This window comes from Echiichthys vipera (genome assembly GCF_963691815.1).
Source record: "Echiichthys vipera genome assembly, chromosome: 23".
In the NCBI taxonomy this organism is placed as follows: domain Eukaryota; kingdom Metazoa; phylum Chordata; class Actinopteri; order Perciformes; family Trachinidae; genus Echiichthys; species Echiichthys vipera.
This window is the reverse complement of record NC_139848.1, coordinates 7454633-7470659: the sequence shown is the minus strand read 5'-3', so window position 1 is coordinate 7470659 and position 16027 is coordinate 7454633. Positions and strand designations below refer to the sequence as shown.

Here is a 16027-nt window from a genome sequence, read left to right as displayed (position 1 = left end):
CTTTTTTCAAGGTCAGGGAAGAAATCATATTTGCGCTACACTCGCCCCATCTTTATTAAAACCCAATCCTGCTTCTCACAGTTTCATAAGTGAGCGAGGGTTTCCCCGTCCGCTGCTGCCCAGCTGTGGAATGACTCACTTTAAACTCACCCAACTCAGTTAGAGTTATTGTCTCCATAACTCATTTAATTTCCCGGGTCCTGAAGTCTCTCTTCGCAACAGATTCTCGACCCAAAACAGCTGCTGATGTCTTTCCAGGACCCTACGTGATTGGTTTAAAAGGTGACGTGACCCCCGTCTTTTATTGTTAAAAAAGCAACCCAAGAGCATCTGAAGCAATGTGCGGATTATTTTGTTTGATTTCCCGAGAGGTGTCCTGACCCCTCTCTTATTTGCGGGCCCTTTATGAAGGAAAGGGCCCTGTTGGTGTGCAGAGGCTGCCGTGTTTGTCCAGCTAACAGTGTTTGAGCTCAGACACAGGAAAATGTAATGGAATCAGCAGTAGGAAATGAAAGGGCTTTAACCAGCTCTGCCATACGCACAGCTGACGCACCGGTGGCTCTACCTGTTTATAAAAACTCCTCTTTCGCTGTTCGCTGCCTCTTTTCTCTGATTCCATCAATCCTTTTGTCTACATTTCCTTTGTGCTACATCTTAATACCTCTCTGACGTCTCTTAGTGTTTCTTTGCGCTCTACGTCTTCCCCCTTTCCTCTTCCATCCCTCTCTCCCCCGGTCTCTCAGGTCTGCATATGAGAAAATGAAATCAAGGCTTTATAAATAAAACAAAAGCTATAGACGTTGAGGGCCATGGCGCTCTCCGCAAGCTCAGTGTGAAATGCAAAGACTGTCGTGTACAAGTCTGCATGACATTCAGTCCGCAAATACAGATGGACGGGCAGCTCCGTGGAAGAGATGCAGCACTCAGCATGAATCCTAATGTTCTGTAGTTTGCACAGAATAGAATAGAATAGAAAAGGCATACAGGGAAGTGCGGCTGTACCCAAATCACAATGTTGTCAGTGGAATCAGATTGGCCGTAGACCCGGAGAGCGGCGTGAAAGCAAAGAGCAGAAAGACACGCGCGTTTACTGACACTGACCTGGGGTCTCCGACCGATGATTCAAATCTTTGACTTTCATGGGGCAGCCCCTGCGTTGAACTTAGTTTGAACTGCCAAGAATGTGAGAAATTGAATATGAGTTGTGGCGGGCCTAAACGTTTCTGCATCTGTTTCTGTCATTAACCGTGCCTGCTTTTCCCCAGCACGTCTCTATTACATGATTACTCTCCCCCTTGGAGTACTGTCCAAGACGTATATCTGACCCCTGACCTCCTTTGGTTATGACTGCGTGTGCTTTTGGTGGCCAAGGAAGGGAAATTATTTTGTACTCTTGCAGTCACTGTAATTCACTCTGGTGAAGAGCAGCAATAAAATGCCTTTAAAAAGTTATTGATGGTCGTTTGAAGCATGACATCACTAAGATGATGAATGAGTCATTGAATGTGAGCTTCATGAGAGAGTACCTATTCTTAGTTTACATACGGACTGTTTGCTCCGGTGCCTCCCATCTCTCCTCACCTTCTCATTTCTAACCGAGAGCTCCCCACTTTGCAGCCGGACACACCGCTACCTGCCGCTGATGCATTACACATTCTTTGTCATTGCTCAGTATATAGTAGCAGAGAGTGTAAACACAGGCCCATTTAGATGAGGCACGTGTGTGTAGGTGAGAGCCAATTTCCACCGCTGTTGTTGACATAGCCTGGTTTGATTAGCAAAGCTGCCTCGGCGGCCGGGGCCAGAGTGGCTAATGGTTTCCTCTGCCGCGGAGCCAGCCGGGCCTGCTCTGTGTCTGTAGCACTCAGCTAGCACAGCACCATTAGCGCTATGACTGTGTGTGTATGTGTGTGTGTGTGTGTGTGTGTGTGTGTGTGCAGGGATAGGACAAGGATGAATTTGGAGAATCTCGAGAATGCATCATACACTAATGACTATGTCGACTAGCTAAACATACTGTATTACATCTTTTAAATAAACAATTTCTTACGATAATTGATGACCGCCTTTGTGCTCCAACTTATCATTTAGAGACCACTGAATAAATGAAGGCATTTCCAGCTCCTTTTTTTTTCCTGCAACGCCGCTGGTATCTCTGCAAATTATGACACATTAAACATTTTACCCAGAGAAGGGTGTGCGGACCGTGCATATGAATGCGTTTGTGTGTGGGAGTGTTTTGGCAGTGAAGTGCAGCAGCTGTTTTTCTGCAGAGCAATTAATGCATTTTGCATGCAACCCCGTGTCTGTTCCTCGTCAGTTGAATAACAGGTGAGCACATAGCTGGCAGATGCACTTATGCATCTGTATGTTCTGGCATTAATGAATACAATGTGCAAATGTCATTCATGTGCATGGGCACAATTCAATGTTTAAGGATTTGCACTTGTTTGTTATGCACAGGAAGACAAGCATACATGCTTAAAGTTTAAACAGAAGGCAGAGCAGGTTAGTAGTGGTAGGTAGAAAATAATATATACAGTAGGGGCGCTATTATGTGATTTATCATCATCACAGCTTAATCTTAAAGGTCGTATATGGTGAAAATTTAGTTTTTTATTATAAAGCAGTAGAAAAGTTTCTAATTTCACTAAATAAAACTGAGCTTGACTTTATAAACAGTACCTTTTTTTGAATCCACTGCATTCATAGTTCCTTTTTCTCTTTCTCTTTAATATTGAATTGATTTGTTTTAATTGTGTAGCCTCACACTCCAATACCGTTACCCTATACTTTGAAGGTATACTGTAAATGCTATAGTTTTGCACACGATTGTCTGTAATATTAGCTGTGAAATCCTGCATTTCTTTCTATAATACTGGTAAATAATTGACCTTTATTGCATAACATAGTTTTAAAGATCTGATTGTGAAATCTGTGAATACAGGAATGTAACTGGGCGTTTGCGTGCAAGCCTGAGAGAGACACGTGGTTGTTTTCCAGCTGTTTAGCACCGGGGGTATTTGGGGAACCAGGAGTGGGGGTCTAATAAGGAGTTGGGGGCAGGGGACTAATTTCCTCCTTCCGCTTCCGAGGGGCAGGTGCAGACCTCCCCTCCATTCCCCCTTGCTACCAGCATACACACAAATTCTTCACTGTCATAAGGCGGAAGCTACGGCTAAATTGCAACACACAAGTCCCAGATGAGCATCCACACATTTTCTTTTCACTGTTGGTATCATACACACTCCCAACAAACATTCAAATGAATATAAATACAAATGTAATATATACACACACACTCTCAGAGGGTGGTATATGGTGCTGATGTCCTGGAAGTGTGAGTCAGATGTATTACACGGCGTGTCATTACAGCTTTCCACTCTAGTTGGTCCCTGTGGTTCACATCACACCCTGCTCTGCTGCTCCATATAGACCTCAGAGGGACAGACGAGCGTCTACATCTGCCTGTCTCCTGCTAAACACGGCTCCTCTTCTTTTATTTTTTCTTTCCGTTTGCCTCTCCCCGTCTTTACACCGTCTACATTTCCTTGGATTTTGCAAATCATAAATGCATCACATTTGAAGAGCAAATGGAAACAGGGAAATTGAATGAAAAATCAAATACAACATGTATGTAATGGAATTAAGTGATAGATAAGGATGGAAATGTGTTTGCTGGTGTATAATGATGCAAATGGGTCCATTTCATTGCTGTTATCTGTAAATTACCTTTTCCTAGTCATGCTGTAACTGTCACTCCCGTGTCTGTGTGCGGTAAATAGCAGCTCTGTTAATAATAGCTGTATTTCAATGTCACCAGTACATTAAATAATAACAGGGAAAAATAACAACCTACCAAATACGATACCATTCTTAAAACTCTTTCTATTTCCCTTCTCTGCCATTGGTTCAAACCTGTTTATTTCTTTGCTTGTGGAAAAATCTAATTTACATTTGACTTCAACTTTTCTTTTTTTCATTTTGACATTTCAAAAAGTACGTATAAAACTCATTTGACAGCCAAATGAAAACACACTTACTGTCTGCAAGCGTCTTGTTGTCATGAACTCTTTTCAAGCCAGATTAGCGGAGCAGGCAGAGCTCCTTTTAATTGTCATTAGCGACACCAACCAATGTTTTACTTTGCGTGAATCTGCCATTTGTGGCATGTTTCTTTGTAAATCAAAAGCTCTGGAGGGAGTTTCCACCCTGTCCTCACTTGTTAGGGTTCCAGACGCAATAGTGGCAAACAATATACATATATATATATAACAACTTTTACATGTGCGTAAATGATTAGAGGGAATTGACTTAACTTCTCACGCTTCCTCTCTTTGGCGAAGCACACAAACTTATTGATGACGGGTAAACAAGAGATCTCATTCTGACTATTATTGATATTTGACATGATCTGAGGACATTTCAGGTTAGCAAAAGCCCACAGAAACACACACACGCGCACAGACAAAAACCCATTCACTTCCCTCCATCTCCCAACCAGGCTGGAGCCAGCTGTGTGACCCAGGGATGAGGAACTCTCTGTGGGTCACCGAGGCCCCCGGACCCACTAATCCCCCAGCTGCTTGGCTGCACACACACACAGATACAGAAATGCTTTTAAACCATAACACTGTATGAAAGGATGCTGTGTTCCATACTAAGTGTTTACAGTGATATTGCATATTATACAATTTGAAGAAATTCGAAACTGTTGTGAAAAGGGAGATGTGAGGCAACTAAACCACTCGGAGCTACTACTCCTGGGTTACTAGGACATGTTAGGCCAGTGTCAGAGGTCATCCAGACCTGTCTACCATGGCACTGCAGGAGTTTCTTACTTTATGTATCCTTAAGTCTTCTGCCATACGCCTTCATTATTACCTGGAAGAAGCTGGAAATGGAGCTGTAAATAAGAAAGTAGGTAAAGAGGAGATGCCATTTAAATAGGAAAGTGTGCGGGGTGGTGACGAGGTGATGGAGAAGAAAAGGAAGATGAATATTTGAGCGGAAAAAGAAGTGATGGCAGAGGGGGGGGCGAATAAAGAGAGTGATGAGAGAAGAATGGAGGAAGCCAGCGAAGGTTCCTGCCTGTTTGGGTGGCCCTGAGTCGGGCTGAGGAACCCAGGTGTTCCCCCTCCTCTACCCCGATATCACCTCATCCTTTCTTCCCCTTACTCTTAACCTCCCCTGGTGGCCTTCACCATTTAATCTGGATTAATGAGGAGTTTGACCTTCGCCTCTCTCTCTCGCTCTCTCGTGTTTTCCACTCCTCGCTGGAGGAATATATTGTTTCCACCCAGACTCCCTCCACATCTGCTGCTGTCTCCTCACATCGTAATTTCAGATGAAATCTCTCTCTCTCTCTCTGTTCTCTGTCTACATCTCAGATCTCTTTTTTTGTCTTTTTACGCTTCCTTACCTTATCTAAAGCTTCGACTTTGTGTGTGTCTGAGTGTATGTGTGCGTATGTGTGTGTGTGACTCCGTCTTTCCTGCTCTGCTGACTGACAAGGCAGTGCTGTTCATTCTTGGGACCACCTGTGTATCCTGTCCCACTGCTCTGTTTGGGTGGTCAGGCCTCCCAGCCCACAGAAAACACACTCTACTGATATCTGTGACACGCACACACACACACACATATAGAAATCCACGTCACCACAGTCCATGAATATCCTCAAGGGAAGTCCGCATATGCACAAGTACACGAACACGCACACACACACACACACACACACACACACACACACACACACACACACACACCAAGCTGTGTGCGACCTAAGCTGTGGTGAGTGAGTCATTCTAATTGGCCAGTCAACAGGTGCTGAGCCGGACTCAAGGGAGTGGACAGAGGAGACGCAGGGATACGATTGCAGAACAAGGGAGAGGCTAAGCTCAAGGCTTCTGTATAATAACTACAGTGGGAGCCATTGTTGAAGGGTGGGAAGTAAACGTCTAAATCCGTTCTGCCGCTCTCTCCTGCTGATTGATACGGTACAATAATTTGGACTGTAGCCAATTAACAAACACTTTAACATTTGCTGTTCAGGACGGTATCAAAAATGTCCGTTTACAGCACTTAAATAACTAGGTTGTTTTGCACGTCATCAGGCTTCTTTTCACACGCAAGTATTCAGATATTGCTTGATTTGTTATTTTGAGAATCATTTGAAAACATAACATGTTATCGTTTCCAGACAGTGTGACATGTGGCCAACACTAGCTGACATGAAAGAACAATTTTCCCAATGAAACCAAGTTCCTGTCAAACTTTCTCCGTTTTTCTATCGTGGATGGTTCGCTGGCTACTTCTTCTGCACTGTTTATCGGTGGAGTACAGCCAAGGTCTGATGAAACTGCACTGTAGCCATGTATTCAATCCAAACCAGTTGATGGAAACATGCTTTTTTTATGCATTTATTTTTTGCAACATTTAGAAAGTTTGCGTAAAATTTGCTTTACAATTGAATGGAAACTGGACTTCCTGTTTGATACCAGTATATTCCATCTCTTCATTAAGACGGACCCTTGCGGTGTGTGCATTTTGTTTGAATGTGCCCTTTACTGCGCCAATATGATCCAAAAAAAAAGGTGGTGATGTGGTTTATGTTCAGTTTTGTAATGGTGCTTAATGTAACGGCAGACGATCTCGTTTATGCTGCTGTTGACAGGGCTCATTGTAGATCACCACTTTTAAAAATAGGAGCGTTGCCCTCACATCGAGGCCGATGGACACCGGACTTTTAGATTTGCTTACTCGCTCGGGCTCGACATGTGTCACTCAGCACTGGAAACAGCACATAAGATGGAAAACATTTGAATGGGCCTGTGAAAGGTGAGCAGCCCTCCCTTTTCGTTTCTCCGCTCGCTTTCTCTTCCCCTCTCTTACTTCCTCTCCAGTCCTCTCTCCCTCTCTCTCTCTCCGTCCGTCTCCCCGAGGCCCGCGTGTCGCCTTACCCAGGGGTTTAGCCCCTAATCACCCAGAGCTAGTGGGAGGGAACCGGAGACTTCCAGCTGGCTGCCTCGTTACTGCGGACCCCTGGGACACACACATTCCTACACACTCCAGCTAAACACACACACACACAACTTCATATGTGCTTACCAAGGCATTTGTTGTTATCTCTTGGCATCTCTCCATCCACCCCCCCACCCCCCCCAACTGGATCCTGCCAAGGCCACAGCCTCGCCACGTAAACTGAATAACAGGAGGAGGCTTACCGTGAGAGAGGGCCAAATCTCTGGCACGTCTTCTAATCCAAACCAGTTTAAGCCAGAATTAAATATTGTCTTCCTCTCTACTAAATAAAGTATATATATATTTATATGCATGTGTGTGATCGTGTTTGTATCAGCATCTTTACTAATGGTAAAGTCTTGCCTGTGTCTCTTTCAGGAGGGATCCGTACGATTACCCCACCCACTCCAGACCTGTGCCAAGAGAATCAGCCACCTACCCGGGCCACTACCATGACCCTCCCACTTCCAGCCACCCCAGCCGCGTGCAGCTCCCCCAGACGGGCGCACAATCCCAGCAGGTACCCGGCAACACGCGCCACTACCCCACTTCTCCCCACGCAGGACAGCAGCACCGCGCAGCAGTAAGGCAGGACGTCCCCCCTTCGCCCACAGCAGGACGCAGAGGGCGGCACTACTACGAAGCTGTCGGAGGGCGGGGCGACGGCTACCAGCATGCCAGCCCCGCCCGCTACACCAGCCCAGAGAGGTACTCCGACGCCAGGGAGCGCTACACCAGCCCCGAGCGCTACGGCTACGGAGACGAAAGACAACCCGACCCGAGGCGGAAGAACCCCATGATAGGGGCGGTGTAGAGAGGTACACACCGCTCATGGAAGTCAGCCATACGAACAATATAAATAACTCCAAATTCACGTGTTTCCAGATTTGTGGAACAGGATATCAGCTTTCTGGGCTGCGAAAGTGGATAAGTGCGATTTTAGATTGCCATATTAATTTATCTAATCATGAACCCTGAAAGCAATAAGTGACAAGCTGGGAGGCTAAAATAAGGCTTATAACCCGAACCATCTGGTCACAACTCTGTCCACAGGCCAAGACAGATTTAAAAAGCGCTATGGTGTGTGTGTGTGTGTGTGTGTGTGTATGTATATGTATATGTGGGTGTGTGTGTGTGTGCGTGTGCATGTGCGTCGATGTATATATCATCACAGTTATACAGATTTTATATTGTAGATTTGAAATTAAATGAAGGGCAATTAAAAGAAAGAACATATATACAGATATATAGAGGTAACTTGTACAGAATCAACTTGTTTCGAGCATTTTGCACGCGCTGATTAAACCCAAGGACAGAAAGAGGGGATCACCTTGACCAGGCGGACCAGGAGACACAGGAAGTCGAAGCCGACAAACAGGAAAAAGGAAGTTACTCCCCTTCAAAGTATCCTCTTGTCCTTGATGTTTTGTCTCTTGGACTTCCTGTACATCCTGCTGTCCCGCTTTATTTTTTTCCATTTTGCCTTTGATTATTTGGTCGTGGACGTGGCGGATGCTTTTACTGTGCATCCGTTCAATGTGTAAATGAGTATCCGTGATATTTTTGTGGTGTTTCTAATTAAAAATCTATAAATCTTGATCCACGCACACGTTACAGATTATAGAAGTGAGATAATAAAGAGCTTAATGAAACAGTTGATCTTTTAACATATCACTGCACTGAAAACGCACTAAATGTATCAATGGTGGTTTGATTCCAACAGGCTGTCTAATAAACGCAGGATTTTGTTGGGTTTTTTTATACAAATATTTTGCATTAAATACTTTTGAAATTCTTTCTCTGAGCCACACCAAATCATTTCACCCCGCTTCTGTTTCATCGAACCGATCGCTCCAGATTATTCAAATATATTCAGTCAAACTACCACAGCGCTGTGAGTCATCACTTTAAAAATTCATTAAAAATATTCAGCTTCATTTCTGCACAATCTCCAGATGAATTTGCCCCTATGAGATGACTGATAAGAGTAGCCCGCGCTCTGATAAAGACTGAATCATATTCAACAATTAGAGGCAGGGAAAGCTCCACTAGAAAATGATTACTGCCCAATTTGCTCTCAGAAATAAAGATGGCACTGATTGGTGAAATTAGACTTGAAATGGGGGAATAATTAGAGTGTGGAGAAGGCTTTTTCTATCAGTTAGTGTTTAATTAGCGTCAAGGCCAACAAGGAGCGGGGCCTCTGCTGATCCGCCTCGCGTCCGCAGCCCTCTGACCCTCTCCTGTCTGAGCCAAAATAGACTTTTCACACCAGCCAGCCCAGGCAGATAAATTGTTGATTTTATTTCAACCCATTTTTAAGCGAATGAACTCTCTCCCAACAGAGCGAGTGCACCCGTCAAGGATCCTACCCTACTTCAGACGAGGCGCGAGCAGATCTCTGTGTAACAGAAATAAACAAATGCCTATTATAACACATCTCCATTCACAGCGACATCGCACTGCGTCACAGTCCAGAATGGATACGAGCTGAATAAACAATGAAGGGAAAAAGCACAGCGGCCGTCTGCTGACCATCCTATGATGACAAGTCTGCTCACGATTTCTCGCTAAGACGTTAAACTGGATCAAGTGCGTGCAAACATGCAAAGCCGATGGGTTTTCACGCTTTTAAAGGTCCCGTATTTTGCTGATTTTCAGGTTCATATTTGCATTTAAGGTTTCCACTAGAACATGTTTACACGCTTTAATGTTCAGAAAGCATTGTTTTTCTCCTGCTGTCTCTCTGAAACGCTCCGTTTTAGCGCCGGTGTCTTTAAACAGTCCTGAAAAAGCCAAGTCTGCTCTGATTGGTCAGCATTTCTGAATCTGCACTCTCTCTGTGTCTCTGCATCACCACTGAAGCCTGTGAAATGAACGGCACTGTAACGGCACTTTCTACCTGTGTATAGTATAGTTGTGACATCACAAAGGTACAGAAGTGGTGACTGCTGGTTTAAAGGCACAGTTTCTGAATACAGGCTGTGTGCGTTTCTCTGTGGATTGAGTGTTTTGATACTTTAACAGTATTTATATAGTAGCTCGCTGGGCTTTATCATCAAAAACGACATGCAAATCTCACTTTTGACAATATGTGACACTTAAAGAGGGTTTTGCCTGTTTTTAGCTCATTAATCAAAAATCCCAAACCACAAATACCGTGGCTTTATCCATTACCATGCTGTGACAATGCCATGGAAATGGCATTATGCGAAGGCAATGCAGTTGTGTCAGCTGATGAAAACGTTGCATTTATTGTTTTTTTTTTGATACAGACAAAAAGGAGAACAGTGAGAACAAGAAGATCTTGTTCTTAACCACTCCCTCCACACAACAACATACATTTGACTAAAAATCTTACCTACAGGTCCACTTACTTGCTCTTCTGGTCGTATAATGACAACCAAAGTCTCTCTGAAAACTCAGACAAAGCTGGTAATTGGACCTAGAGTTAAGGTTTTTGGTCTCCAAGGTCAAAAAGGAACTAATTATAAACCGTAAATTCCACCAAGTAGATCAGCGAAGACCGTGTCTGCTCTCATTCTCACTGAGGGCAAAACAACTTACAGCACTTAAGCTTGCTTCACTGGCCGTTCGCTGTGCTTTAAAGAATAACTACACGCAGTAAACAGCCTCCTTCAAGTGCTTGTGGTCAGTGTGCTGCCAAAGACAATAAACAACAGCGACGGAACGTCCTCGTATTAATTGCATTTAAAGTCCATTAAACAAAAGCTTTGGAATCCCTGTCAGGAGTGCTCGGCTGTAACACACGTCTTTTCTAATCTGTTACAGTGTGTGTGTGTGTCTGTGTGTGTGTGTGTGTCTTGTGAGTGTTTCCCCTTCTTTCATGGTCATTTAGAAGAGATTCTTTAGCTCAAGCACATGACACTGGACGCGGTCACGGCCCTTGATACCCTGACAGACATATTTCATGGGCATGTTTTTCTCCACCATGACCTTTGATGAAGAACCCTTCCTTAAGCTATTTGTCTCATCTCCACTCCCATCCGGCTTCCTTGACGATTGAAAAATTCAAATTTCTTCTTCTTTTTTCTTTTGCCGTGAATCAATTTGACACCTCGTGAGCCCACATTTTTGTCACGGTTCCTGAAAAGGGAAGAATGCAGAGGCACGGGCTGTTCCCCAGCCGGTTGTCATGAACCGTGGGTTGCGGGAGAACTCCCCGGTTATGTTCTCTTAGCATTACCTATTCTTGCCGGCGCCCCTGTCGAACACCTTAGCTTGTTAGCATGTGTCAATCAAAAAGCCGTGCTCTGGGGAGGGCAAAGAGGGGAGCTGAAAACGCTTATCTCTCTCCCACACAGCTCCCAAAAAGAGACAGAAGGAGATGACGGGGGAGTATACAGTAGATAGAGAGAGTGTTGGGGGGCAACTATTCACCCTTGCACCACAGAATGAAGGTACGGGCGGGTGCCCACAGTGACCTCGGCCTGCTCTCCACCCACCCCTCTTTCATCCTCTTCATTAAAGGCACATTCCACCGCATTAGCCCGCTGTCCTTCTGTCCTTCACCTGCTGCCATTCATTTCAATTCAGCCCTCGTTAAGGCATCACGATCTTAGAATTGAGAGTAGTCGGAGCGGGCCGAGCGGAGCTTCTCATTTAATTATACAGTTCATTAGAAAGCCGGACCGCCCCCCCTCCTCCCAGGTTTGAGACAATCCATGGGAATAGCTGGTGGCTAATGTGCAGTTTAAACGGCCTGAATATGGAGATGGGGCCAGTTATGGATTTCCGTTCCCCGTTAGCCTGCCCTTCACCCACCTCATTTCTTTTTATGTCCGCTGTGTAGCCTTTTGATACAGTATCACTCAAGTTGGAGTGTGCTCTCTCAGCCAGCATGTTTGTTTGATATTGTTCATGAGCTGTGAAATTGAATTTCCACAGTTGGCCTGATATTGGAAATAATTTCATATCCTGTGCAATATTCCTGCTTGGTTTCACCTTGTGCTGTGTTTAAGACGACCGCGTTTACTTAATGTCTTCCTTCCTTCTCAGAGTGCATACAGCAGCACTGTTCATTTAAACCGTATTTACCCTAAAAAAGCAATGATGACTGCCTCTCGTTCGCCCACAGACCACAGCCCAAACCACCATCTTTTACACCAACTGTCGCCATGGCAACGCGGCCCGCCGCTCCTGGCACAGCAGCCCCCTTTCAGAGCTGATGACATCGTGGTGGCAACAATGAAAGTTTCATGCATCCCATTGTGGAGAAAAGGCTCCTTATTTCTCTTTTTGGGGGGGGGGGGGGGGGGGCAGGGTCAGTGAGCCCCTGAAACCACATACAGTACTGTACATCCTTTACCAAATACAACTGAAGTCCCTTTGTTCACTGCAACAACGCTGATAAAAAGTCATATGTGGGCGCAGCTGGGAGGCCATCTGCATTTCATTCAGATCCGTGTGGTAAGCTCTTGTGGGTTTGGCCAGTTAGCAGAAATGCAAACCTATATTCAGTAAGTCACACGCAGCATTTCTCAGTCGACTTCTTGAATTGTTTTTTAATATTATTCGATTGATTTCCATGTCTTTTTCATTATAAAGCCAGTCGAGGTCTTATATTAGTGCTGTGTCTTTAAACATACAGTTCTGATGTCACCAGTACACTATATATAGGTAGAAAGCGCCGCTACAGTGCCGTTACTGTCATTCCCAAGCTGCAATGCCGGTGCAGAGAGCGCAAATGTGTAAGACCTGTAATGGAGCATTTCAGACGGAATGACGTGATGAGAAAAATAATGTGAATAAATGTTAAAGCATGCAAACGTGTCCTAGTAGAAACCCCGAACCAGAACATATTATTTTAGCCAAGTGGATACGAAGTGAGCATGAGAGCCCTGAATGGTCTGTAGGTCTGTTCCCTGTGGGCTCCCACCTGAATAGAGGGGGCTGGATTGTTTATTTGCTTCCTGTGCTCAGGAGGCTCAGAGCTGTTGATCTGGTCAGATTCCTGCCTCTGTTCCCCCGACACCCCTGCTGGCCCTCCAAAGTCCTCTCTTTATATATCTCCCCGGACCCTCTCGGCTTTCCCATCCCTCCGACAGTGAAAAGCACCAGAAAGAGCTGTGCACTCGGGTGCTAACCCAAGGCTAGCAGTGTGGTTCACTGGGCTGTGATGTGGCCAGCAACAGCTGAAGTCCGTGACCCCTGGACCCCATCCATCAGCCTTTCAGCACCAGCCCTGGCCTCTGACACACACAAAACTTCAGCCAAGGAATGGAAGCACGCAACAGGGAAATGCATCAGTGTCAGAGAGACACAGGAACCATATAAAATTATATGTAGGCACTTTGTCCAACACGACATGCATACAGTAAAAATCGGCATGCAAGTTAACACACACCAGAGTGGGTGTGCATGTGAGTATCTAGTTATAAATGTTTCCAGAGCACTGACGCTGCCAAACTGTGGTTTTGTGTGTCCAGAGTCAGACTGAGCTGTCCGTCATGCACACACTCATATCCTTGTCTATTAAGTTTTTATTCTAACACATACTTTTCATTCGCTTCCACTGCCATCTCTCACGTTCACACACCTGCTATCTGCTCACGCACGCACACACACACACACACACACACACACACACAAACAAGCGGTCTTTACAGACACAGCACATCCTTGCACACATGCTACCAATATGTGTGCGGCAGAGGCTCAGCTGACCGCCTGGCAGTCACTGTGAAATTGGCACCCTTCTCATACAGATGCCAGGTGTTTTGCTTGGCAGTCAGGGGTGCTGGGGGTGAGCTTGTGTCAGGAGTGTTGGGTTGCTGTGAACGGGAGGGAAAGGATGGGGTAATATGTCGTGTGTCCCTGTTAGCCCGGCTGCTTGGCTAGCATTGAGCTCTGCCAGGGCCAAGAGGAATTAGAGACTGTTTAGTTTCCGTTTGCGCTGGAAAATGCTGTGTGATAAATCGTCTTCTCTGTGAACTGAGGATCTTATAAAAGGAAAAATCTGGTGTGCAGTGAGACTTTAAGTACTATAGCATATTGATGTTGTCGTGGTGGTTTAAAGAGGGCCGATTATGCTTTTTGGGGTTTTTCCTGTCCTGTTAGAAAGTTTGTTTGTGCATGTAAAAAGTGTTGTCCTGCCTGAAACGCTTCCTATTTTCACGTTCACTTGCGTGATTATATTGTGTCATTCAGTAACAGAGTGCACGGCTGTCCCTGCCTCATAGTTAGGTACGCCTTCAAGGTGCGGTGCCACCGGGACCTGTCAGCTACCCGCTCTCTGCTGTCGGCTGCAAGAACCAACAGAATAGCTGTCATGTCCTCCCATCATTGAATGAGCTGAAGACCTAGTGAATTAACTTTTATTTTTAAGGATTTAGTTATATGGATTTTTGCCGGAAGTGTCCTCACAAGGACTGTAAACTTCCCAACAAGGGTTCAGTAACTTTTTCTTACACAGTTGCATAAAAAAAACAAGTGGCGGATGGATCAGTAACTGTTACCGGCTGTCTTGGGCCAAACTTCAAACTTGGCAGCTGTAAGTTGAGCTGTTTTGGTGAGCATGTAAAAGCATGTAAAGCTGTTGTAGCTGACCCGGAAAATACAAATATGACCCCGAAAACCATCACAATAGGGCCTCTTTAAAATACCACTCTTTGAACTGAAGGGTCAAAATGTCAAAGGTCAAGATTTCTTCGGGTGTTCAGACCTGACACTGTCTACCCTGTTTGATCAAAGTGAGTCAAGCAAACATTAGCGAGGAAGGTGACATTTCGTTTGGTCAGGTGACAATTTCATCTTAAAGAAACAGTTCGGCATTTTCCATCTGTCAGAACGACAGCGTCCGTCTGTCCGTCCCATTCTCGTGAACGGGATATCTCAACAACCTATGAAGGGATTTTCTTCAAATGTGGCGCAAATGGTCCCCTTTGATCAAAGGATTCAAGGGTGAACTGATTTCGCTTTTGGAGGTCAAAGGTCAAGGTCACTGTGACCTCACAAATCTCATTTTTGGCCATAACTCAAGAATTTGACAGGTAAAATCAGCCGAGGGGTGTTGTTTAATGTTCCCTAAAAAACTGAAAAGATGATGCATTTGAAGTCCCTGCGTCATTTATAGTCGCAACACGTTTGCTTCTATTCTGTATTGCATTGCTCCTTCATGTCCAGAATGTTCTTGCGATGCAAATGGCGTCTGACATTTTTTGTTCCGAGCGGAGTTTCGTTTCTGAAATCACGTCCGTCCGTCCGTGCAGCTGCAACAAACAGGCAGGTCATTTGATTTCCACCCTCATTTTCGTTTTGCGGAGATGGTCATTCCGACGTGGATTAGATAAGGGCGAAGACAAAGTGGAGCCTCATTGGAAAGTGGCTGTAGCAGCCAGCAGTGTAATCCATCCACGCATTCCTTCCAGAGAATGCCAAACACCTCGCTGAAAATGAGCTGCGGACCCGACTCCATTAGATCTCCGCTCTGTCTCTAGGCTTTCTATCTTTCAAAAACACACACATTTCACACTGTAGCTGGGAGCGACAGACGCACACACACACACACACACGCATACACACACTGCGCCTGCCACCAGCTTCATTAGTGCTAAGAAATGTCCTGCTCGTTAAGGCGATGCAATTAGTGGCTAATTGAGAAGCTCTCTGCAGCGAAGACAAACTTGTGCTTCTCTTATTCCAGCCTACCCACAAGTGTGTGTGTGCGCGCACATTTTGGCCAGCTGTACACCTCGAGCTCCTTTTCTCGAGGCAACTGTTTACTACAGAGCTGCAGCCTGAGGGAGATAGGGAGCAAAAACACAGGGGGGGAGTTTTCGTCTTTCTTTTTGATGCAAGATTTCTTTTATCATTAGTATTTATTGCAGGGAAGAGTTTCCAGTGGATGAGCAGAAAACATGACGTATAATTGTTTTTTTATTCAGAGTGTTTTGCAGTCTGCGGAGACAGTTCAGAGCTCCTTCTGCAGAGTCGTGTCACGCGATACACAAAGAAAAGGCACAATGGGGAGTTTCACTGAGTCATT

At 45.1% G+C, this 16027-nt stretch overlaps 1 protein-coding gene across 2 annotated transcripts in view; it reads left to right on the top strand.

The window, feature by feature from the left end:
* Window positions 1-8752, top strand: part of pard3ba (par-3 family cell polarity regulator beta a) — a 133107-nt gene extending 124355 nt beyond the window's left edge. For both annotated transcript variants that reach the window (XM_083938336.1, XM_083938335.1), the window contains exon 24: window positions 7399-8752. In XM_083938336.1, coding sequence (XP_083794462.1) covers window positions 7399-7834 — 436 coding nt within the window. In that variant the 3' untranslated portion in view covers window positions 7835-8752. The remainder of the gene's footprint in view (window positions 1-7398) is intronic.
* The last annotated feature ends 7275 nt before the right edge of the window (window positions 8753-16027 follow it).